The 23,989-nt window shown below is 57.5% G+C and overlaps 1 protein-coding gene across 1 annotated transcript in view; it reads right to left on the minus strand.

The window, feature by feature from the left end:
- Positions 1 to 23,989, minus strand: part of CPT1A (carnitine palmitoyltransferase 1A) — a 43,411-nt gene that overhangs the window by 3,938 nt on the left and 15,484 nt on the right. The window contains exons 3-16 of the mRNA XM_016131758.2: positions 22,729 to 22,868; positions 20,364 to 20,535; positions 18,477 to 18,578; positions 17,472 to 17,609; positions 16,576 to 16,653; positions 15,353 to 15,460; positions 14,472 to 14,559; positions 13,125 to 13,320; positions 11,501 to 11,689; positions 10,719 to 10,824; positions 10,017 to 10,133; positions 8,399 to 8,563; positions 1,766 to 1,900; positions 27 to 179 (exon numbers count right to left, since the gene is read on the minus strand). Coding sequence (XP_015987244.1) covers positions 27 to 179; positions 1,766 to 1,900; positions 8,399 to 8,563; positions 10,017 to 10,133; positions 10,719 to 10,824; positions 11,501 to 11,689; positions 13,125 to 13,320; positions 14,472 to 14,559; positions 15,353 to 15,460; positions 16,576 to 16,653; positions 17,472 to 17,609; positions 18,477 to 18,578; positions 20,364 to 20,535; positions 22,729 to 22,868 — 1,887 coding nt within the window. The remainder of the gene's footprint in view (positions 1 to 26; positions 180 to 1,765; positions 1,901 to 8,398; positions 8,564 to 10,016; positions 10,134 to 10,718; positions 10,825 to 11,500; positions 11,690 to 13,124; positions 13,321 to 14,471; positions 14,560 to 15,352; positions 15,461 to 16,575; positions 16,654 to 17,471; positions 17,610 to 18,476; positions 18,579 to 20,363; positions 20,536 to 22,728; positions 22,869 to 23,989) is intronic.

The raw sequence follows: 23,989 nt of genomic DNA on the forward strand, positions 1-23,989 counted from the left end.
AGCGGCGACAGGCAGACGCGACTCACTTCCTTCAGGAAAGGGGACTCCACGGCGAGATACTTGGACACTACGTAAAGGCAGAAGAGATGGCGGTCGATCCCGGAGCCGGTCATCGCGAGGCGGTACAGATGCTGGTGCTTCTCGGATGCGATCTTGAATAACCGGAGCCTCTGCTCGACCTGAAGAACAAAGGGGGAGATGTTTAGTGCGGAGCGAAGCCCCCAGGTGAAGATCCCGGGCCTGTGCCCGCATGGGTCCCACGGGGAACGCGAAAAACCAGGCGACCGAGAGGGGAGGTTGCCAAGGTGACCTGGCCAGAAGCCCCGCCGACTAACAGCCCCTTCCCCAGGTTTCTGGAGACGCTCACTGGGGGTGCTGGGTACTGCCCACCTGGCATAATGTCATCTTTTACATAAATGAAATCACTAATGGAAAAAAATGGGAATAAACGGAGCCACTTTAAAATGGCGTCAGAGCTGCCGTCCCAGAGGAGCTGCCCGGCGGCTTTGTCCTTGAACCTCTGGGAAGGTCCGTGCTGGGGGCAAAGCAACTTTTGGACTCGGCCTAAGACAACACTGTGTCAAAGAACTGTGTGTACACAGAACAGGACGGCGGTGTTCTGACTGCTCTTTCCGACTGAAAATTAAACGCGTTGTTTAGAATTAGCATCTCTAAGTTGGTCTATCTGCACCAACAGAAACGCTTTCCTCCTAAGGAAATAACTGTCCCTTTCCCTGTCTCATAAACACCCTCGGCCCTCTTGTCCCCTAATCGGAACATTATTTGGGCTTCCGCCTGAATAGCTAGTCTCTTTTTGACCTTGAATAGATACGTGCTTGTTGCCTCTCTCTCTGGCCTTTTATTTTCAGGTTCATGTAAGGAAAGCTCCAGGTTCCTGCGGCCACCTCCTGCAGGTCGTAAATACTCCTCCAAAGTGATCTGCTAATGACTCACTCACACAGCGCCACTGGGCCCTGCGGTCTGACCCCAAAAAGGCCGCTCCAGGTTGTTCTGGGCTCTGCTGGGTCAGTCGCAGAACGGGTGGGACCTGTCTAGGCTATGACCTGCCTGTTCATGACCTGGTCTTCAAGGCCGTTTGGGAAGGCAGCTAGTGATAGATGAGAGTCATCTGTCATGACGCCTGCTGCTTTCTTTCCACAGTGGAAGCCCGTCCCAAAGAAAGATTTACACCTGCCACCAGCAGAGCAGAACGGAGCCACCTGGTCCCTGTCTCCTGGGCATCGGCGTAAGCGCCTGTGCCCACGGCTGGATTCATCCAGTGTCTGTCCCTTTATCTACAAAAATAAACCAATAATGCTTCACAGGCTACGGCCAGGAGGTTCAAGGACAGAGTGTGGGAAGTCCCGGCATCAGCCTGCTCGGGGTGGCAGCGTGGGCAGCGGGCTGCAGTCACCCCACGCAGAAGGCCCCTGGGGCTCGGTGGCCGCTCCCTCGCCTAGACACCGACCTCTCACACTGTCCTGCGGGACCACCCTCCATGCCTTCGTTCACCTGCTGCATACTGTTCCAACTTAAAGACTCTTAGGAAGCATCGCCTGAGGTGTTACAGATGTGTTACAGAACGACAGAGGACTGTAACATTTTAACACTTTCTGTTCCCTTGACAGGGTGGATGGCGGAAAGGAGAACCAGAACCTGAAGCCGCTGGGAAGCAGGTGGGCGCGGGACTTAAGGAGAGACGCCTCGAAAGCCCTTCTTCGAAAGCCCCGAGAAGCCGCGCTCCCTCGGCCCGGCGGCGCGTTACCGTTTGCGTGGGGTCCTCCATGGCCAGCACGAAGTCGCACGACTCAGCGGTACAGGATCGCACCGTCTCCGTCCTCCCCTCTCGGTACAGCCGGGTCATGGAGGCCTCGTACGTGAGGCAAAATTTGCCCATGTCCTGGGAAAGGAAAAGTATTTCCATACAGGGCATGCTGATGCGCCCCGAAGCGCAAGAAGGGGTCGGTCAAGGTCGGTGAGAAAAAGCAGAACTCGTCGTCGGCTTTAGTTCTCAGTCATCGTCAGTTTTACCCGGGGTTATGCGGCAGGCACATGGGGACGCCGTTAGCTTTGGAACGGGTTTGGGCGGGGGCGGGGGGGAGCGGGGTCAGTTCGTGGGTCACCCAGGTTTCCATCTCCAGATGCAGGTGATGCCATGGCACAACTTCCTGGGCCTCGCACACCTGCCCGAGGTGAACATGGTTATGGGAGCGACACACAGCACGGTCTGCGCGCGGCGGTTCCGCGTCATGCCCAGACGTGGCGCGTTGGCCGGAGACACCCCAGCATGTTCGGGTGATGGTGAGAACATCCAGCAGCGAGGCTGGTGCTTCGAGAGGGGGGACCATGGGTCGGGAGGAATGTCCTTCGGTGGGAGGGCGGGAGGCCGGGGCCTGGGGCACGGACAGCCCCGCACTGGACGGGGGGGAGATGGGGCGGGAGGAACCGCTGAGGGCAGCAGGCGGGTCTCTTTGTAACGCTCTCGTTTTCTCAGTGAAACAAGAAGGCCGCCTGCTAAGAGTAAGGATGGAGAAGAGCTGCTGGAAGTCAGATGCAGGGCGAACTGGGCATTTAGGGGCGTCAAGGGAGGGGTACCCCGGGCCCGACAAAATCAGTGCTTGTCAATTAAGTGAGACGAGCCAGGGAATTGGGGTTTTTCTCTGGCCTTACCAGCTTCTCGGGTATAGGATGAAGCAGGGAGAGAGCTGGGCTGCACTCGGGGCAGCTCTGCTGTGCTTGGGGCCACAGGGCTGAGGCACGGGGCAGTGGCAACAGGCTGGGGAATCAACGTCCAGCGAGGAGGAAGGGAAGGCAAGATGGGCAGAGGAAAGCGAGGGCAGAGGCCCTGATCAGCCAGGGCTCTGGCTGGCAGCAGCAGGTGGCAGAGGTGGCCAGGGACAGCCCAAGGAGCATGTGGCATCCAACCGCATGTGCTACGGGAGGAAATCACCTGCGACCTGCCCCAAGCCAGTGCCCACGGCCCCCGGGCCAGCTCAACGATGAGCAGGTTCCCAGCATGGGCAGGAGGGTGCAAGTGGCGGTTTGTGGACCCAAACTAGCCCAGACCGGACCCACATTCCTCAGCATTCGGGTGTACCCTGGCACAGGCCCTGGTGACCCCCGGGTGGCAGACGATGCCCTGTGACAGGCCAACACTGTTAAGTATACCCAGGAGAGGTGCCCCCAACACGTAGCACAAGGAACACCAATTCGCAACACTCGTCCATAAAATTCCGGTCAGTAAATTCCCCACAGGCGGGGCCCGGGGGGGCTTCTAACTCCTCGTCCTCCTACGGTGAGCAGGGGTCCCAGGTTACTCATCGGGCATGCCTTCAGAGAGCTCCCTAGAGCCCCCTCATCACAGGCCTTTCCCAGGGGCTCCCCACAAAGCGCTGGGGCGGGGGAGGAAAGGGTGTAAATACAGCATTTTAGTCATTTAATAAGGGTTAACTGGAGATGCACGATGCAGTACTTTATTTGAAGTCAACTCTCCAACGTCAAACTTTAATTGTGTGAGTGGCCAGCACAACCATGCAATTCCCCCCGCCCCCCTCCCGACTGAAAAAAAATGACCATCTGGAAACCTCTTGGCAAAGGCGCTGGGCATTAGTGTGCGCAAGACCCCTCAGAGCCAAGCCGGCCATGCCTGCCGCCCCACCTAACCTGCCGCGGCCAGCCGCCATCTGGAGGGTGGCCGCTCGTCACCGAACCATCTCCAGTGTCTAAGGAGCAGGATCGAAAGACGACGTCTATGAAGATAGCAACACACGCGGTATGAGAACACGGACCTATCACACACTGGGACCGCCGCGCCGTGGGTGCCCACGCGGGGTGGTGGCGCTGGGGGGCGTTTCCTCCCCCACCTCTAGTTTCCGAATGAGAAATAAGTATGACCCCAAAGCAGGAAGCGAATGGCTGCAGTCTGAAACACCGTGACCGCCACCCGGCATCTTCACTCCATCGGTCATTAAACATGTATTTACTGACACCTCTTTCTCTGTGGCTGGCATGTTGCTGGCACTGGGGACATGGTGGCAAACAAGACAGACCACGTCCCCGCCCTCTGGGAGCAAACATTCTGGCCGGAGAGGGACATGACGTCACGGCGTGGCAGGTGCACAGAACGGAACGACGCAGGGTTTGTGAAGAGAATGTTGGGGTGGGGGCCGTCTCAAACGGGAGAGGGTGGCGACCAATCGCGCCTCAGTCTGGGCGATGGCGGCGGCCGGCGGAGAGCGAGGGCACAGGCCCTGGGGCGGACATGAGCCTGGCTTTTCCGAGAGCGGCAAAAAAGGACAGTGTGGCCAAAACAGAGAGCACGGGGCCCAGAGTGGTATCGGAGAAGATCGGAAGGGTAGACAGGGACCAGGTCAATGGCTAGTAACCTTGGGGATGTGTGAACTTGGAAGGAAACACTATAAATATTTTAATTTCCACTAATGTCAAACTAAAATATAGTCTTTAGAAGCACAGGCAACAAACCACAGTAATTATGAGCAGTGCCTGTGGCTTTGAATAGAAAATCATAGCTATTTGCACATCGCATTATAGCTGTTTGCACATACCCCGAAATATCATCTACGCTTATCACCACTTCAAGATTCCAGCAGTTCCTAGACCTGCTCCTGGAACTTCAGTGCATAAAGAATTACAATGACTGCATCACAAATCTACGTTTAATCTCCTGGCATCTGTATTTTCATTAGCTGGTTAACCTTTGCAACCCGTGCATTCCCTCTGAGGTTTTAAAAGCATCATCCTGGGAGGGAGGGGACCCCAAGGCTTTTCCGACTGCCCAAGGGTTGGGGAAAGGCACACAGGAGGTTCAGGAGCCTGGAGCAGACCCTGGGACGCCTGGATTTATGCTGAGCCACGGCCGGGCCCTACAGCTCCGAGCTGGGCAGAGGTGGGTCTGAATGTCAGCTCCGCCAACAGCCCTGTGCCTGATGGAGTACGCATTAAAACTCCTGAACGGATGCATCTGCCCCGCATTTCTCACAGACCACTTAACTACACGGATCACTTTTCACAGAGTACTTGGTGAAGAACTGACTTGTGAGAGGGGCAAAGGATGAGTCCAATTATTTCTATCCAGAGAGCAAGGAACAGACGTCAGGGTCTGGGTTATTGAAAGGCGTAAACCTTAACTTTTAAAAAGCAACGATTTCTGAAAGAGTGATTGTAATACAAACGTGTGCAAAATAAATAATAAACAAAACACAGAAAAATCTAAGAAAATAAAGATCGACCTTCGCCACACCACCTGCCAATGGTTTCTATCTATGCTTTCTAGACTTTGCATATAATAAACATGCTCTGTAAAATGGGGAACATCTTCTGTAACACGCAGGTAGTAAATCAGTCTCCGTGGGCCAGTCTCTGCCACAACTCTCCGCCTGTGCCACTGTCACTCAAAAACAGCCATGGACAAACTGCCAAAAGGGGGAGTGTGTGATTTTTACGTGTCACAAAACACTACTTCTCTTTTGACTTTTTTCATTTACTAAAAAACGTAAAGCCATTCCTAGCTCAAGGGCAATACAAAAACAGCAAAGGGCTGGATGTGGCCGGCGAGCAAGTCTGCAGACCGCTGTAATAAACGGTTAACTTTCACGGTCCGTTTCACGGCTACCCGTTCTCCCAGGACATACCGCGGGCATCGCTTAACAGTTACGTGACATCCCACTGCATGAAAAGACCGTCGGTTAACGAGTTTCGTATCGACATCCTTTTAGACGGCTTCGACTTTATACGGAGGGGCACACGTAACTCATCTGTGCGAGCCTGTTCTGAAAAGGACCTTCTTCTCCATCGCACGATGCGTTTTCCTGGCCACCGACTCGGCCGCCCCTTTCTCAGGCCACCCTTACAAAGACACGGAACCACACAAAGACCTTAGCATCGACAAAAAAATCCAGTCCTGCGTGAAGCCCGCTTACTCAATCCATAACAAGATGACATTTTCTGCGTGCGTCACGGACTGCTTGGGCCTGTCTTCTCGCGTGAAGCACCAGTTTCTGCTCCGACTTCATTTTTCTATCGGGCGGTTTATTTTCTCCCCAGGTAGAACCATTAAGCCAATTTTTCCAAACCCCGTTTACCACTCAGTGCGTCCCTCCCTGCGATGGCACACGTCTCCCTCGGCACGTCCTATGTCACGGGACCGTTCGGGCACCACTACGCCACGTCCGCTACAATGATGGTCTAAACTCTAGACGTCAGGCTGCGAAAGCCTCCGCCTCACCCTGCCCTGTCTCTGCCTCGTGCTGCCTTTCTTTTTCAGACCATTACCATTTCTTCTCAAGTGACAACTCTTTCACACGCACCTGAAGATCACCTGGTCCAGCCTTCTCCCTACGTTCACCTTCGGATGGCTGACTACACACACACGTGAACTGGGGTCTCTCTATCTGAAAGCATCGGGTCTTTCTACCCCAAATCGCTGCCTTCCCTCCCTTCCTGAGCGCCTTTGCATAGTTCTGCACTGGCCTCTTTACTGAGCACGCTTCTCCATCGTAAAAGCTTTCCCACCTGCTCCGTCTTCCAAGCGGACGTGCAAATATTCCTCCTGCCCCATCGTCCAGTCCCCACTGTGCTCAGGGAGAGACCTTCGAGAGCAGCAAGGCTGCTGGAGGCAGCCTCGCCCTCCTGCTCCCAGGCCGCCTCTACGTCCCCCCCTCTAAAGCCACATGCTGGCCACTGATACGTGGCGGTATTTATCGTGTTAAGGAAATAGCCCCCGTGACCAGGAGTCATGGGGGAATGCGTGCTGCATTCTGAAGGCCTTTTTAGAATCTGCCAAATGACTGTCCAGCATTAATCTGTTACTGGATTTACTAACACCACACCATTCTCCAGCCGCGGGTATGAGCTGTTGCTGGTGATTATCTTTCTCCTGTACTAGTAGGTTCCCCTTGCTAATATCGTTTTGAGGCTCTTTGTGCTTACAATCACAAGCACAACCAGTCTGTGGCTTTCTTTTTCTGTGCATCCCTCAGATTAAGCTGAAGACGAGAGTTCTAGAACTAGCCCACCTGGATCCCTCCCGGCTCAGCCTCGCCGCTGCAGGCTGCAGGATGCAGGCAGGCCACCGCACGCCCGCGTGTGCAGAGCGGGGATGGCCAAGTGCCGGCTCGGGGCTGCCGAGGGTTAACCAGCTGCCGCGAGGCCCTGAGCAGGCGCCGGTGGGCTCCCTGCCGCTCATCATCATCATCATCATCATCATCGGGACCCCAGTGAGGTTGGCTGCTCCCCTTTCAAACTCCCGTGAGCGCTCGGCATGGCCTGGGGCACCAGCGCCTTATCAGTTGGCTCTCTGACACTGTGCCACGTCCAGCCAGGGGCGCTGACCTCGGCCTTTCTCCCTTGTCCGGGGTCAGCCCTTCTGCTCTGTGTTGCCACAGAAGATGATTACTCTGCCGACACTTTCAAAACGTATTACTATGCGACCTGGTATCCACCATTAAAATCTTCTCCGTGTGCGAGGTGTCCGTCACCTCCTCCTGCAGATCTGACACTGCACGTTTAGGTGTAAAGTCTGCGCATCGATGTTAAAAATCAAGCTTATTAATCCTAAAAGGGGATTCCTCAATCCCGCTATATCTTCAAGTCGCTCCATCTGTCAGACGAAGGGCTAAGGGAAAGTCCAGGTGTGAACTCTGGGGCCGCCACCTGGCCCTGCTCCTGCCGCGCACCCAGCATCGCCTGGGCAGGTCGCCTCACCTCTCCGTTCCTGTTTTCCAGCCTGCGCGATGGGCTGAGGACAGCGCCTCGCGCCCAGGGGGCTGCAGAGTGACGTGTGCGTGCAAAGCGCGGAGATCGGGATCTGGCACAAAGCTCAACGCGGACCCCGCGGCCACGGCTACCGGAGGGACGCCGCACGCCGCGCGGCACTCGGGTTTGAAAACGGGAGTTTCCAGCTCAAGACGTGCGTATCTTGCACCACGGCCACAGGGACTTCTGCAGTCCCTGGAAACCCAGAGCCGCCCTGCCTGGGGCGGACCGTCCCCTCCGATGGGCAGGACGACCCCTTCGCATCCTCCTGTGGGCCCGGGCTGCTTCCTCCGATAGGTCCGCCGTGTGCAGGCCAAAATGCGATAGGCCCTAGGCTTTGCTGCTTTGCCAAATTCTAGGACTCGGAGCCTGTTTTCAGGTTCGAGCCTCCCCTTGGTCGATCAATGCGATCTTGCTGTGCGTTTGTCCCAAATGCCCCCGTCCCACACCACGAGGAAGCCGCGCTGCCCGCCAGGGGCCGTGCCGACTCCTGGACCCTGAGCGAGAGACCCTCCGGGGTGCACTCCCCCGGCAGGCGCCCACCTTCCCTTCCCACTGGGCAAGCGGCCTGCATTTAGGGGCCCCAAAGGCGAGCCAGACAAACGCCTGGGCTCTGGGCGCTTACCTTGTAATGAGCCAGCTGCAGGGCGAGCTGCACAAAAGCGTCGGGGCTCGTCCGGCATTTCTTGATCAGCGCTTTCCCGAACGCGGTGAAGGGGAAAGAGTGAAAATCTATGTCGTCGGCCAGACGGTTGGCGCTGGTCAGGGAGGTCTCTATCACCTCCTGGCACTTGAGACAAAGAAGGAAAAGGTTTGCTGAGCGGGGCGCAGCATGACACACGCGCCGAAGGAAAGAAAGGGCACCCTCCTTTCCAGCGCAGCGGCCGGAGCCACTGCTCGGGGACACGCCGGTCACGTCCTGGTCTTGGTTCTTTCCAGAAAGGTTATCCGGACACCGCAGTGCATTAATAACAGGGAGCAGTGGGGTGCCCCCAGTGGGCCGAACACATGGTTCCCGGTGGGACCCCAAAGGGCGTTTCCAGCAGCCACGGGTTTTCTCTTCTTTAAAAAAAAAAAAAAAAAAAATCCACAGCTGCTGCACACTGATCAGGGATCCGATTCCACGCACTCGGACCGCGGTCCGCCGTGTGCCGGAAACGAGCCCCCCGAGCAGAGAGGTCACGGAGGAGTCTCAACCACGGCCCCGAGTGGAAGCGGCCGATCGGAGACGGCCCCACGCCGCATGGTTCCGAAAATGTGCCGTTCTGGAAAAGGCCAAACTAAAGAGGCAGTGGAGCGCTCACTGGTCGCCAGGGGTGAGAGGGCGGGCGGGACGGAGGGGTGGAGCACAGCGTCCCTGTGGGGCGCTGCGATGGTGGACACACGGCACTGGTCACCTGTCTGCACCCACAGAACGCACGCCACCAGGCGCGAACCCTCCTGCAAACTGACGGCTCCGGGGGACGATGACATGTCAACGTGGGGTCATTGATCCCAGCAAACGTACCATCTGGCGGGGGACGTGGACAGTGGGGGAGCGGCAGGGGGTACGAGGGGAATCTCTGCACTTCCCGCCAAGTTTGCTGTGAAACCAAAAACTGCTCTACAAAAATCATTTAAAGTTTTAAAAAGTAAACGGTAAGTAACTTGGCCATGGACAAGGACCCCTCCGCCCACACACGCTGGCAGAGGTAGCACCTCTCTGAGGCACACGCACCAGCCCCGGGGACGCAGGATGGAAAGACGCAATCAGATAGGGCCGTGGCGACAGACACAATGACTTTCTGGGTCAGAAAAATTACTTCCTACGCCCCAGGAAGTCCTGCTTGACTCGACGAGCTGGCGTTTCCAGCCTTAAAATCCCTTCCTGAAAGGGCTCGAACCGAACAGAGTGCACCTAGGAATCTTGACGAGGAACCAAAATGGTTCCAAAGTGATTCCGAGTATTTCAACACGAAAGGAAGTGTGATTCCGCTTTTCGCTTTGTCACTCACGGTGACGTGCAGCAGAGCGTGAGCTGGACACCTGACGATCTGAACTAGAAGCTTCGAATGGAAGCAGCAACATGGACTGGGGTTTCCAAGGCAACAGGGGCTGTAGCAGCTCCCTGGTGGCCCCAGCAAAGACCCTCGGGGCGGACAAACCAGTCTTCCTGGCCTTCAACAGAACTGTGAACTCTGGGGAGAGGACAGCGGGACACCCTGCCCTAAGGAGTAATTAGTGGCTGGGATAACCCGACTTACTTCCTCCGGGAGGTCCCACTGTAGCCGGGTGGGGTACGGGATGTTCGGGTTGGTGTCGCCTTTACAGTGTCCGTCCTCCAGATAACCCAGCTGAAAGCTGTCAGTGGCCATGACGTACTGTGGGGGCGGGCGGAGACACATACGAAAAGTCAGAAAAGATGCTGTAGCTAACGCCGCCACGTGACGCGTAACAGACAGAGCCTCGTTCTTCACAGAGGTGGTATCGGGACTTCGGTGGCTTTTAGACAACTCGGTTATCTTAAGAATTGAACGATGGGGTAAAAGGCATGCCCCGTTTTTATAAGCCAAGATTTCAAATGCTTGCTTCTGTGCGGCCTGAAACTGGGCGGATGAGGGAAATCTAGGAAACACAGCAAAGGAGAGATGGTTTCTTCCCGAGCACCCCGAGCTTCGGCTCTGCCCTGGAGTCACTGCGTCAGGAGCGGCTGCCGCCTCACTGCGCGGACCCCATCGGGAGGCGGCGGTCCGCGCGCTTCTACGCGAGGACCCTAAGCCACACGAAATGAAGACGCGATGTCTTTCACGCCACGTCACATGCGGGGCCCGCACGTGCCCCGCATGACCAGACACGCATCACACGGTTATGCTCACTCCGCGGCTGGGATTTCCAACAGCCGTTTCCTCATTCAAGTTAAACCTGCAAAAAAAAAGAACCAAGCAGCAGCAGCAGCAAAAACCCACCTCCCAGAGGTGGCCGATGATGGGCGCGTCGGCCCAGGAGTGCTCAGCGTTCAGGCCCATTTTCCCATTTTTGAAGATGATGAAGGTGAATGACTTGTCGAACCACCTGCGTGAAAAAACGGAACCTCAGTGTTTACAAAGACAAAAAAAAGAACACGCGCTTTCTGGATGGGCCCAAGGACCGGGCGCCCACCCCGCAAGCGGCTTGCGGACATTAAAGAGTCTCTGTGGACAGATCACGAAAGCACCCGCGGGACTGCCAAGTCCTTCGTTTCTTCCCTGTTCCGGGGAAGCAAGCATCTGTGTTCCGGACACAACAAGGGGAACAGGACACGTAACACGTAACACGCGGATGCCCGGGGCAACCGCGGCAAGACGGGAGGAGGCCCCCCCCCACGTGCCTGCACAGCCCCATCACGGCGATCCGGGCCCCGCCGTGACAGGCAGGCAGGACCTCACTTTACGTCAAGGAAACGGCAGCTCCAGGAGGCCAAACGGCCTCACCACCGCCATGGGGCCACATCCAGGTGAGGCCGCAGCCACCACCCTCTCCCGCTCCGGTGACCGGGGCACCACGCCTCTCTAGCTTCTCCCAACAGGGGCGATCATGCACGGAGACGGCAAGAATCTCGAATTCGCTGCTTCGGCTGTGCGTGTGTGTGTGTTGGTGACGAGAAGAAAATTAAGTTGTATTTTTATTGCTAGCCTCACTCCTTAAGAGTAGGGGTCGGCCACATGTGACATTTCTTCCAAGTTCGCTGTCTTTCAGGTGAGCACAATACCTGTCAAAACACCTGCCGTGTAGCAGAGACTTGGCGTAGGAATCCATCGATGTCACCGGGTCCTCCTCTTTGTACCCCTGCTCGGTTTCATCTAACGTCACAAAGAACGCGGCCTTTTCCACGGCATCCAGGGACTGCTTGTTCTTCCCACGTCCGAAATAGGCTTGGCGACACCGGGCCCAGGGCACTCTGCGGTAAGGATGCGATATGGTCGGCCCGCTGCGACGAGGTGCCATCTCCGGGCACGTGACGTTCAAAACGACGGCGTTTCCCACCGTTTTGGAGAAAACCACCCATCTGTGATTTCCTCCGCCTGCAGCTTGCGGCTGTCGGCCCGCTGGACCGCGGGGCCTGCGGGTGGGGGCCTCGACCTCTCCTCATTGTCTGTCCCGGGACAGGGCATGAGGCCCGGCACGAGACGCTTCGGTAAACGCTGATGGCCCGTGAGCCCGGTCACAGGGGCCGCAGACCCACAGAGAAGGAGACCCTGCACGTCCTCCGCCCCCTCCCCGGGGCCCGTCCTAACAAGTTCTGGCTCAGGAAGTCATGGCGAGCATGAGTGCGCGGTCCCCGCGAGCCGGGTGGCTCCAAGCCTCTTCCGTGGATGGCTCACTGACCTTTGCTCCCACTTCCACCATGAAGGTGAGGAAACTGAGGCACAGAGCTGTGGGCCCAGCGACTCTGTGGAAGGGTGGGATTCAAGCCCAGGCCAGCCTGCCTCGAGTCCACGCTACGAGTGGCACAGGACACCCATGACGAGGGCTGCCCCAGGAGCCAAATCCAGGGATTCTGCCCCGTCCTGCCCCACGTGAGAACGCAGAGCCAACAGGACGGCCCCTCGTCCAGACTCGCCCCGGCTGGGGCTCCTCTGATTGCTCCTGGGCCCGCTCACTCACCCCTGCCACCCCGGGTTCTGTGCCCCAGCCCACCATCCCGATCGGGGGCATCTGTTCTCTGCCCCCGTCCCGTACTCTCCCCAGGAGCTTGGCCGAGGTGGTCCAAGGGCTCCTGCACTCCACAGCACCCATGCCTGGGCCCACCCCCACCCAAGTTTCCACCCCGACGCCCACTGGCTCCTCAGACAAGCCTTCCTTCCTGCTCACACCGCCGTCTCCTGCCCTCACTGCTGGGGGACCCCTCTGTTTCCAGGGCCAGAAGAATCTCGTAAATCTATTTGGGTCCCTTCAGCTTGGTGGTCCTTTTGATGGCACCCGGTCACAGGATTGAGTCCAAACACAGTCAGGCACCCGGGGCCCATCCCACCCCGAAGGCCAGCATCCCACACCCCCCCCCCCAGTTCCCAGCATGCTCTGCTGCCCTGGTGGGCGGTCCACCCTCTGCATGCCCTCGCCTGGGGCACTTGCCTCCTCTCTGCAGGAGAGTCACTCACCACCTTATCCCTGACACTGCTACCCCCGCTGCCACGTTGCTGTGCCTTGGGGGTTCCCAACCAGGGGCGGTACGCACCCCCAGGGACACTGGGCAAAGCAGTCACCCCCGGGGAGTCGCTGCTGGCATCCCATGGGTAGAGGCTCCTCTCCCTACAGTGGCCCCTGAGTAAGGGGAGAGCCACACGACGTCCCCACCCCTCGGCCGAGACCCCTGTCATGGAGGAGCCGCACACCTTTCTCCCGCCGTGAGGGCCGCCAGCTTCGCCTCCCCGGCCTGAGGCTCCGACGGGTCATCCAGAATCCTCTGCATCTGCTGCTCGATCTCGCGGGGCCTCAGCAGCCTGCCGTCGTGGTAGAGCCAGACCTTGAAGTAGCGCCCTTTGTGGAAGACGACAATGTGCTTGCTGTCTCTTACGTGCTGGATGGTGTCTGGAGCGGGGGCGGGGCGAGACAGAAACCAGGAGCACGGGTTAGAGGGCGGGGAGGATGTCGCCCCCGCGGTCTGACTCCTCCCCCTGCGGCGCCCCACGCGGCTCAGGAGCCCGCGCCGCAGGAGTCGGCCCATGGCTGACCCATGGCTGACCCATGGCTGACCCACGGCTGCGCAGCGCCCGTGAGCGCGCCGGCTTCAGACAGGCCGGGCTTCCGCGCTCCGCTCGGCCGCGCGTCGGCCCTAGCGTCTCGGGCCAACGACCGGACTCCTCCCTAGGCCTCCATGTCCCTGCCTGAGCGTGGAGCTCGCTCTCCTCTCCCTCACGTGGTTGTGCAAGAGTTAAGACGGTGTCTCGTTCCTGATCGCGGAGGAAAAGCTGGCAGCTTTCCACCGGTAGGTGCGTTGCGTCAACACGGACAGACCCTGAGAGTGTGTCATGCCCCGTCAGAGCAAGACGGACGCAAGACGCCCTCACTCACGCGTGGACTCGAAAGACAAAAGACGACAACGTCAAAAATGCCCCGAGCTCGGCTGACACAGAGCAGGCAAGAGGCGGGCGGGGGCGGGGGTCCGGGGCGCGGACTTCCGGCCGCGATGGGGGTCGGGGGCACGGACTTCCGGCCGCGACGGGGGCCCGGGGCGCGGACTTCCGGCCGCGACGGGGGCCCGGGGCGCGGACTTCCGGCCGCGACGGGGGCCCGGGGCGCGGACTTCCGGCCGCGAGGCAGCGCAGTCCTGGGGACGCGAGGGGCGGCGCGGCGACCGTGCCGCACGCACGGCTCTCGGCGGCCGGGAGCAGAACCCGAACGCTCTCATCACGAGAAGGACAAAGGCGCGTGGCCGGCAGCGCGGCGAACGCCGCACGACAGACCCTGCGGGACCCAGATGAGCGGTGCGGGGGGTCCCCGAGCCCTGTGGACGCCGGGGTCGGACGCCCGACGAAGACAAAGGGACGACGGGGGTTCACCGGAAGGGACCGTCGCAAGCCTAAAACCGCTACACTCTCGGGAGGTCACCGCGCATCTCGGCCGGTGTCCCCGACGCTTCCTTTGCCGTCTCCTTACGATGACGTGAGGACGGGAAGTGCCGGTCCCCCCCCACCCCCTCCTCGCTCGCCCCAGGGACCCAGGACGCGCCACACACTCACCTGTTTCCTCGCCTGGGATCCGGGAGGTGTTGAACATCCGCTCCCACTGAGCGGAGCACAGCGGGACCGTGGACCCCAAGAGGAGGATCTGTGACAGAAAGCTGTGTCACTCAAACACTCCACAGGGAGCAGAGGGGCACACCCGGACCGCGCGCTCCGATGCCGGACTTGCGATGCCGGACTTGCGGTCTGACGCCGTCTCCCCCGAACTCCGCCAGGGACAGCGCCTGGCCTCGCCGGGGACTGCCTGCCCCAGGCCAGGGCACGACTCCCTGTGTGGCTACCCACTGAAGGACACGCTTCCATCACTCATGCAAACGCTGACCCTTGAACCAAAGGAGCAGCTATGGAAGAAGCTTCTCCGGGGAGGTTCACCAGCGAAACGTCTTTCCTTCGAAGTAAGAGTTTTTTCAAGGGGCAAATGACAGCGCTGAAGCACACCCGACGTGTACCCATTTAAGACACACAGGGAGAATGAAATCTCCAAACGACCCTGCGGAGCGGAAGACGCTAGACCCGCGGCCCCCTCAGAAAAAAAGGGCACGAGCTATGTGATCCCATTTACATAAAGCTTTGGGAAATGCCAAGTAGTCTAGAGGGACAGAAAGCGGGCCAGGGATTACGTGGTGGGTGACCGGTGGGGAAAAGGACGTAGAGAGGGAGGGGGACAGGGTGGGGAGAGGGCGCCGAGGCCCGGGGGAGCTTCTCCGGGGTGACGGATGAGTTCGCGACCTCAGTGGTGGTGATGGTTGAATAGGTGCATGCATATATACGTCAGCGTGACAAATCAGACCCTTGAGCACGTCCAATTAATCAGGTGCAGCCCAATTAACGCCGTCTCCAAAGATTAAAAAAAAAAAAAAGGCAGCGCGCCCGCTCACCGGCTTGATCTCCTCGCGGTCCACCTGGCGCCTGTACAGCAGGATGGCGTGGATGGTGTTGCCGGCTCGCGCTGCCTGGATATGCGTCGGCAGCACGTACAGCAAGTCCTGGAACGGGAAGCCGCGCGTCGGCAGAGAGCACGGTCGCCGGGAAGGGCGGGCTGGCCTGGGCGCAGGGCGGCGCGCGCCCCAGCCCCCAGGACGACGGCCCCCACAGGCGGCGGATCACGCCTGCCCTGCGAGAGGACAGCCTGCGCTTGCGTTTCCTGCACTTGGTCAGTTTCCTTTTTTTTCTCCTAGGACAGAAGGCCCCAGAGGTCATTCTGGGACTACTGACGGTAACAGTATAGTTTAAAGTTACATGTTAGACAAATGTAAGTTTTAAAAAGGTGACGGGATTATTTGTCCCAAATATCTTCACGTGATGCATTTTTTTTTTTTTTTAAAGCAGAAATAAGAGCAAACGGGAAGTTTTCTGGATGAGAAGCGACCAAAAGGTATAACATAACCTTTCGTAGAGAGCGGCTGCCGCGCCTGCAACTTTTCTACATTCTGAGACACATTTTTGACTGTCACTTCCCGTGACCGGAAGTGAAGACCGGGGGACACAGGCCTACCCCACAGGTGGAGGGAGCGTGTCCCTGATTATGTAGGAAAAGTGTCTTTGTGGGGAACAGACATTTCAGTCTTCAGAAATACAAAGGATGCAGGTGGACAGCTTACTGTCAAAAAAAGTTCTACGTCCCACACCAGCCACTGTTTTATAAGTCTGAGATTGTTTCCGATGGGAAAAAAAAAAGTTAAAAGGAAAAGAAGAGAAAATTTTCTAAAAGATAAAAACAAACAAACAAACAAAACATACGAGAAATGAAGGACAAAAAGAAAAGGAAACAGAAAGAATTCGATCCGCCGGTTATTAAGCAGAGACCCAGAACCCCAACCAAGGGGCTTCTGAAAAAGTGGCGTGTGCTGTCCCAGACCGTAACATCTCAAAAGACAAAGACATGTGACCCCCTGGTCCCTCGAGGCATGGGACAAAGTTGAGTGCGGGCCCGGGGGCCACACCCTCGACCAACCCGAGACCCCGGTGGGGTGCATTGGCCATGGATGGTGGAAGCAGGCCCTAGACCCCGAGCGCCCGCAGGCAGCCTGCAGGGCCGCCAAGTCACCACCCAGCGGCCATGCGTCCAGCAGACGCCCGCCCGTCCGGCTGGACGACTCACCATGGCGTAGTAGTTGCTGTTCACCATCAGCGGGCCCCGCCCTCGGAGGTAGATATACTTCTCCCACCAGTCGCTTACCTGTCGGTGCAAACGGACAAGCTCAACGAGCGAGCGAGCGTGAGGTAGGCGCCCTGGGCTGGCGGGGAGCAGGGGGGCGGGGGCGGGGCACTCGGTGCAAAAAAAACAACGGGAAATGGAAAGCGGTCTTTTTTGAAGTCATGGCAGCTAGACAGGAGATCACCTTCGTTTTATAGTTTAAAAAAAAGACCAAATGCAACATACGCGATGATGTTTGTCTGCTGACACTTCCCAACACTACTCTCCAAAACGATGTCACCCTGCTCCCCGGGCTCCCCAAAGCAGCCACCTCTCAATCCCGCAGAGCCTCGGTGCTCAAACGGGGTCCACAGGTGTTGTCTTCACCCCCTCCTCCCAGCACGACGCCCCACCTTCCCCCGAACGGCTCGCAATCTCTTCCTGGTCCCCGACCGAGGGACCGCACTGTTTTCTCACTGTGTTAAAGTGCACGGATGCATAGAACGGTGTGCACATCGGCCTGCGTGTACATGTGCGAACGTGGGGGGGATTCACCACCAGCGCCTGCTGAGCAAAGGAGGTGACCCTCCCGCCCCTGGCCTGCCTCTCGCGCTCCCTCTAGCTGCTGCCCGCGCAATCGATGCCCCCTTCCAGCCCGGGCCGCTGGCTCTGGCTCTGTCGGGGTCGCGTTGAATACTTTCTCTTCCCCACCCGCTGTTTCTCAAAACTGCCACCCATTTCATCTGCCAAATGCCCTCTCTCGCCAGCCACGCATGGGGAAGTCCAGCTCGTTCATGGAACTGATTCCTATTTTCATACAAAGAATTCCATCAGAACAAAGACCATGTGCATAGACTTACATAATTGGTAGCCCACCAGGACTTTAACTTCAGATACCACTGTAACTTTGGCCCAAGATTGACCGCAAAATCTTCTGCCAGAGCCGTCATCCGCTTAAAGTCACCTTCCTTCATAAGAGGCTTCACCGATTCCAGATACTGTGGTTGACAAAAAAAAAAAGGGGGCAAGTTAAAATGCATGGCGTCCTTAGGAAAAAAACTCTCAACGTCTTTAAAAGATTTTAAAATCTTCCCCACGTTGGTTTTGCTGGTCCTCACACAAGCTGGCTAACTCCAAGGTGAGTGATGTTTCAGATCGGTGATAAACAACAGAACTTTCTCGTCTTTTATTGGCTCTACAAGCTACGCAGATCCCGCATCAGCACAAAATCACCAACGTGGCTTGCAGATAATTTGGAAGGAAATTTTGATGGCGCTGCCTCTCCGTTATCTGGCCCTTAACAAGAGCTCCCCTCTCCCTTAAGCGGCCACGTGCCGTGCGGATGAGAACTCAGGACACCAGGGCAGGGAGGAGCCGGAAGGATGACAGGGACCGGGGCTGGCCACGCCCCCGGCCAGGATTTCCACGGCACTGTGGAGGCACCGAACGCCACAGAACCGCACACTTTAAAATGGTCACTGTCATGTCATGCATGTACGTACCACAATTAACACGACTGGTAATGTAATGCAGCAGAACCACTGAACTGGGCACCGGGAGTGAATTGTACGGTATATGAATTATATCTCGATAAAGCGGTTCAAATTTTTTTGCCAAGTGGTTTCCCTATCAAGTATGATGCCTTTATATTTAAACACACACACACACACACATACACCCCCCCCCAAAGGTGTGCTGATACGTTAGGGAAAAAAAACAAAACAGGGCAGCCCCACAAGGCGCCCTGCTGGGAACCGACATGGCCAGACGACAGCTAGCTAGCTGACAATCACCGTGACGTCGTATACGCTGTTCCTACCGAGACTGGCACAGTGGGCATCCCCGCGAGCCCACGCCTCACCTACCCTGTTCACGGTGTCCTTCACGGCTGGGACCGGCAGGCGTGGCAGAGAAGTCTGGAAGCTGTACAACATGGGCTTCCGGCCCGAAAAGATCTTGACCATACACTTAAAAAAAAAAAGAGGCCCATTTTAAAGGACGAGGCTTTGAGACTTCATGGAAGACGCGAAACCAGTTCTCCGGCGTCCGCACTCTGCCGATGGTTCACCGCTTTGTTTTCCTGCTTGTCCGCTTTCTGCCCCCACCCTCACGGGCCGTAGCGAACTAACAGGCAGCCCCCAAATAAAAACCAGGCTGAAGGGAAGTCCAGCTGCAACGGAAGCGCTGTGATGTCCCTCCTGGCCGGGAGGCGGCGGTCTCTGGCCAGGGCCTGGCCCGGGCGCCGTGGGATCACAATCTGGCTGCCCCACCCCACGTGAGGCGGGTTGGCCCACCTGCTTCCGCGAGGCCCTGGCTCTAGGGACTGGCTCAAGGCTCTGGCAAAGGCTGAGCCAGGTGCCTGGATCTCAAGCCCACCCCGGGAGAAGCCACGTGCCCACTTTGGTCTTTGGCAAGCCTAGTGGACGGCACACACTTGCCTGCTATCGGTCTTTGCTTTAGGCTGGAATGACCTAAACTTTGTGTGATAAGTGGTCATCTCGGGCTGACCAGACCACCGAGAAATATCTAGGGCTCACGGTGGGTGTGGCTTGTGTGTGTGAACGAGGTGAATCTTGATGCTAAAAAGCGCTGGAACTCAACTGGACGTCAGCTGTGAACGTCACACTCGGGGATGCTGTTTAACTTGTTTACACGGAATGTATACAGCACCGTCTCGGCATCTCTCCTGGGTGCTAAGTTCTGCTTCTCTGGAAATCAGACAACTTCATCCAAGCAACAGAAGTTGGTTGGGGAAGGAGTAAAAAGGCAGGGGTACGAGGCAGGCTTGCACCCGGGGGTGGCACCCCTGTGTCTCCCAGACTTCTCTCGCCAGCGGACCCCTGGGAAGGCTATCGGCCTGCGGATGGAGTCGGCACTCAGCGGAACCAGGACAATACCGTCACACAGGGCTGATGACCAACACCAGGCTAAGGGCTGCAAAGAGCTGGTGGAACACACTGGAAGCCAAAGGTGAGTCCAGGAGCCTGGTCGGCCTGGTCAGCCAGGGAGACCCGTTAACACCCACGTTCAGGTGAGAAAAGCTACAAAGAAGTGGACAGACCATACTTTCACTTGATGGACGGCCTGGATGACCAACCCAGCGGGCATGAAACGTTCAGAGCTCAACATCGTCGAAGAAAAGCACTCTTTGACCTAACCTCACGAGTCACAGTGAATCGGGCCTCTCCAGCAATCAGGAGGTCACCTGCCCAGTCACTGGCCAAGGGTCAAAGGAGGAAAAGGTCCCGTGAGGACACGTCTTTCACTAGCAAAAGCCGCCCGCATGAGAGACGCTAGGTTAAGTGAGATGAGCCAGACACAGACTAAAATACTCCAGCTCGTGGACGTGGCGACCATAGCGGTGACTGCCCGGGGCTGGGGACCTGCAGGGGTGCTGGGGAAAACACTCGCAGTTTCAGTCACACGAAACACACACGTCCGGAGGTCCACTGCCCCACACGGGGCCTGGGAGCGACTGCATAAACCTCTGCCAAGACGCTAGATCTCGTGTGAAGGGCTCGTCCCACAAGAGGGGAGTAAAGGGGGAGGGGGCCGTGAGGGAACTTCCGGGGGAGAAGGGAAGTGTCCGGCGTCCAACGCGACAACGGCTTCCCAGGTGCACATTTGTCCCCGCGCACGAACGGCCAGGGCTCTCACGTGCCCAGCCCCCCCCCCCCCCCCCCCCCCCCCCGCTTAGCGAACGGGTTCAGACGACGCAGACCAGGGCTGCACCCAGGGGACCGCGAGGTTACCATCCAGACTTTGGTGGCGCGGCTCAATTTGCCGTGCTCGGCGAACATCCAGCCGTGATAGGACAGCAGCACCTTGAGGGAGTAGCGCATGGTGACGATGAGGGCCACCCACAGGCCTGTGCCGAAGATGATGCCGCTGGCCACGTGCTTCATCTGGCTGGACATGCAGCCGCTGCCGGGACGAGACGGGACACCCCGCAAACGCGTCAGCCAGCAGAGGAGGCTGCGGGCGACCGCCCCGCGGGACGCTCCGCCCCGCCCCGCCCCGCCCTCCCCGGACGCCAGCGGCGCCGCAGGCCCGGGTCGGGGACCAGGGTCAGGCATATTAACCCAGCTACTCAGATGCAGGCATTTTTCTCCTCACCTTGAAATGAATGCCATCCCACCCCACCCCACCCCCGCTTTGGTAATCTTCAAAACAAACCTGGGCTAATTTGTGTAATGAGTAGGGGGAGGTGCATCTTCCTCTGGGGTCTGAGGACCACACCAGAGGTGACTGGGAGGCTGTGCCCTGCCCCATGATAACCGCACCCCAGAGAGACCCACACCGGACCCGCACCGCCTCGGCCGGGTGCTCATGGCAGGTCCCTGCCACCCCCATCCAGCTCCCTACGATTTCTTTTCTCGAATTTTGAAGTTCACTGTTATGCATAAAAACTCAGATTGTTTAGCAAAAATATTGCCTCGACGATTTATGTTGAAGAGCTTGTTTTTGATCTAGGCAGGCATGTTTTTCGTGTATAAACAAAGAAACTGATCGTATAAAATGATCGTTTAAATAATAAAGACGATACATTTTCATTTGCTAAGGAAAGTGATGTCTTTTACGGCAAAGACGAGGCTTTAGAAATGAGAAGAAATGGAGCTATACTCGCACCTCTTTTGTGGTTTTGCTTTCGGAAGCCACAAAATGTTTACAAAATAAAAACTAAGTGTGCTTCAAATGATTAAAACAAGCACGGTACAACCTGAAGCCATCGCCAGCATTTTGGAAATCTCCAATTTAACATCTTCTAATCCTTCAGTGACATAGAAACATGGATCTTCAAGGTAAAATGCTTCTGCTTCAAAACTTGTGTCTTTCCAGAACCTGTCAAATCTTGACTTCGACTTTGTCGTCTCTCCTTGAAACCTACACGTCGCTTTCTGTTCATCTCACCCACGAGCAGAACTTGGATTCAGGGGTTTAAGAAGCTGACTTTCAAGTGATCTACATTCAGTTGTCTCGGTGCTACTCACTTACCCGAGCCACAAAAATCATACAGTATCTGAGCATGAACAAATAAATGAACGCTCGGGATTTCCTACAAGTATAGATACAGCACTTCAATTCAAAGCATGAACAGAAAAGCTTCTTGTAAAGAACCCTGTCGTCCGAGGCTGCAGGGTATGGGCAGAGAAGCCAGACTCCTGAGCCTGAGAACGCAGCCGCCCGGGGTTGTGGGTCTCCTTTCCCCGAAGACTGTTCCAGAAGAGCCCTTCGGCCTGTTGGCACTGGCCCTTAACCTGGGCTTTCTAAATTTGGGACAGGGATGGCCCAGTTACCACAACTGGTTTAGAGGGACGAAGAAACAAATCTTATAAAGACCCAGATTATAAGGGCTTTAAATAGCCAACACTTCTAAATACCATCCAGTGTTAAGAGACAGCTCACACTCAAAAGTAAATTAAAAATCTCTGTTAGACCCACGAAAGCCTGAAAAGCAGGTAGGAACAGCACAGTGTGTGGGTTAAATAAGGTGTCTGCAGGCCTGCGGCCTCTGGGAACCAAAGGGTGAGCGGACGGAGGAATGGGGTGACAAGTGACAAGCCCCAGCCCCCACACAGACCAAGGGCTCTGGCAGGTGTCCAGGTCAGGTACACGTCCACTAAAAGGACAAGAGTTTTGATTCCTCGCCTTGCAGACACACATAAAGGCACGAGCCAGTTCTTGTGGCTACAGGCCACTGGGCTGGACTCTCAGTCTCTCCCATGAGTCCAGGGGCTTCTGAAGGAAGAGGATTTAAATCCAAACAACCCGCAAGGTACCAGTTTAGTGACGGCCCAGGGTTCGTCTGTTTAGCTTAGGCCGGACCCCCACCCCCCACTGCAGACAGGGCCCGGGCACCGGGGGGACGCACCCGGCTGCATCTCATCCTTCACAGGCTTCGCCCACCTTCCACACCCACTCCCGGCCCGACAAACAAGGCCGATTACGGGACGAGGATGTGGGGACCATTATGGTCATGGCAGTGGGCGCCCAGACACAGGCCCAGGACATGAGATGGGCAGCGAAAGCATCACGTCGAATCCGCAACGGTGACAGACGTGACTACGCCCCCGGCGAAGCCACCCGGGCACCCTGAGCTAGGGAAGGGTGGCTTACGTCCTGTCGAGGGTCCGATTGATCTTTGCGATGATCCCCAGCGAGGGGTCGACCTTGGCATACATCGTCGACATCACGCCCACCACCACGATGAGCCAGCTGGAGGGACTCGCCGGGTACACGCCCGTGATGACGCCGTTCTGCAGACAGACACAGGTGTGAGCCGCGCCCGTCCCCCAGAGTCCCGCCGGCCGCCGGCGACAGCCCCCGGGGAGGCGACTGCAGCGTCCAGCGGCTGAGTGACCGCACTGACCCCGGAGCCTCCACCTGCAGCTGCCCCCACTTCTGTCCAGCTCCATCCCGTGAGCCAAAAGCGTCCCTGAAAGTTTCCCCGAGTGACCTGTTTGAATCGCCCAAGGGACTGGTTTAACGCAGATCCCAGGTGCCACCCAGACTCACTCGTGATACCCGTGAAGGTTAAGGGCGTCACTGAGCCAACCATGAAGTCCTCTCTCCCAAACCTGCCACCCCTGGGGTGCCCAAACCGCCTCCTCCCCAACTGGGACACCTCTTGGCCCCGAGTTACAAGAGACCTCACTCCATGTCGAGACTTTGCTGTAAGAGAATTCCGCCAACCTGCCCCACACATCCCCAGAAACAAAACCGAAGACCAGCAGGAGAGGAAGGAAAGAGAAATACGTGAACCCAAATCGGTAACACGCCGCCCGCGGTAGCGTCTGGGAGGCCGGTGGTGTGGCTCGATCGGGCTAAGCTAAAACGGAGGGAGGACGGTCCCAGCTAGAGCGGCTCGGCTCTCCACACTGCGCCCGCCCCCAGCGGCCCTGCCGCCTGCGCTGATGATCCCCTTGGCCAGGCACAGCCGGGCGCTGGCCCGCAGAGTACACTTTCACACCCATTGGCCTTGCTTTCTCAGCTGTGCGATGAGGTCCTGGAAGTCAGAGGGCAACATTCCCACTGGGGTGCAATGTGGCTGCCCCCCGCTGGCACCCCGGTTTTATTTTCCTCCGCCTGAGAGTTAGTTCTCGGCCAGGCCGGGCGGGCGAACTTCGCTTCTCCAGCAGGTGGCGCTCTCCCCCACTTCCAGCCAATGGCACTGGATGGTGCGGGCCAGGGACGCGGTGTGACCCAGCTGGGCCCCAGCACCCAGCACCCAGCACCTGCTGGCTGGGCCCGGGGATGCCGGCCCTCCGCAGTCACTGCTCCTGCCTACTCTGGCTCCTGGGCCTGTCGCAGCAGCCCACCCGAGCAGTTACCCACTAAACAGGAAAAATGGAGAATGAAAACACCAACTCAAAGCGGG

This window comes from Rousettus aegyptiacus, unplaced genomic scaffold (genome assembly GCF_014176215.1).
Source record: "Rousettus aegyptiacus isolate mRouAeg1 unplaced genomic scaffold, mRouAeg1.p scaffold_m13_p_5, whole genome shotgun sequence".
In the NCBI taxonomy this organism is placed as follows: Eukaryota; Metazoa; Chordata; class Mammalia; order Chiroptera; family Pteropodidae; genus Rousettus; species Rousettus aegyptiacus.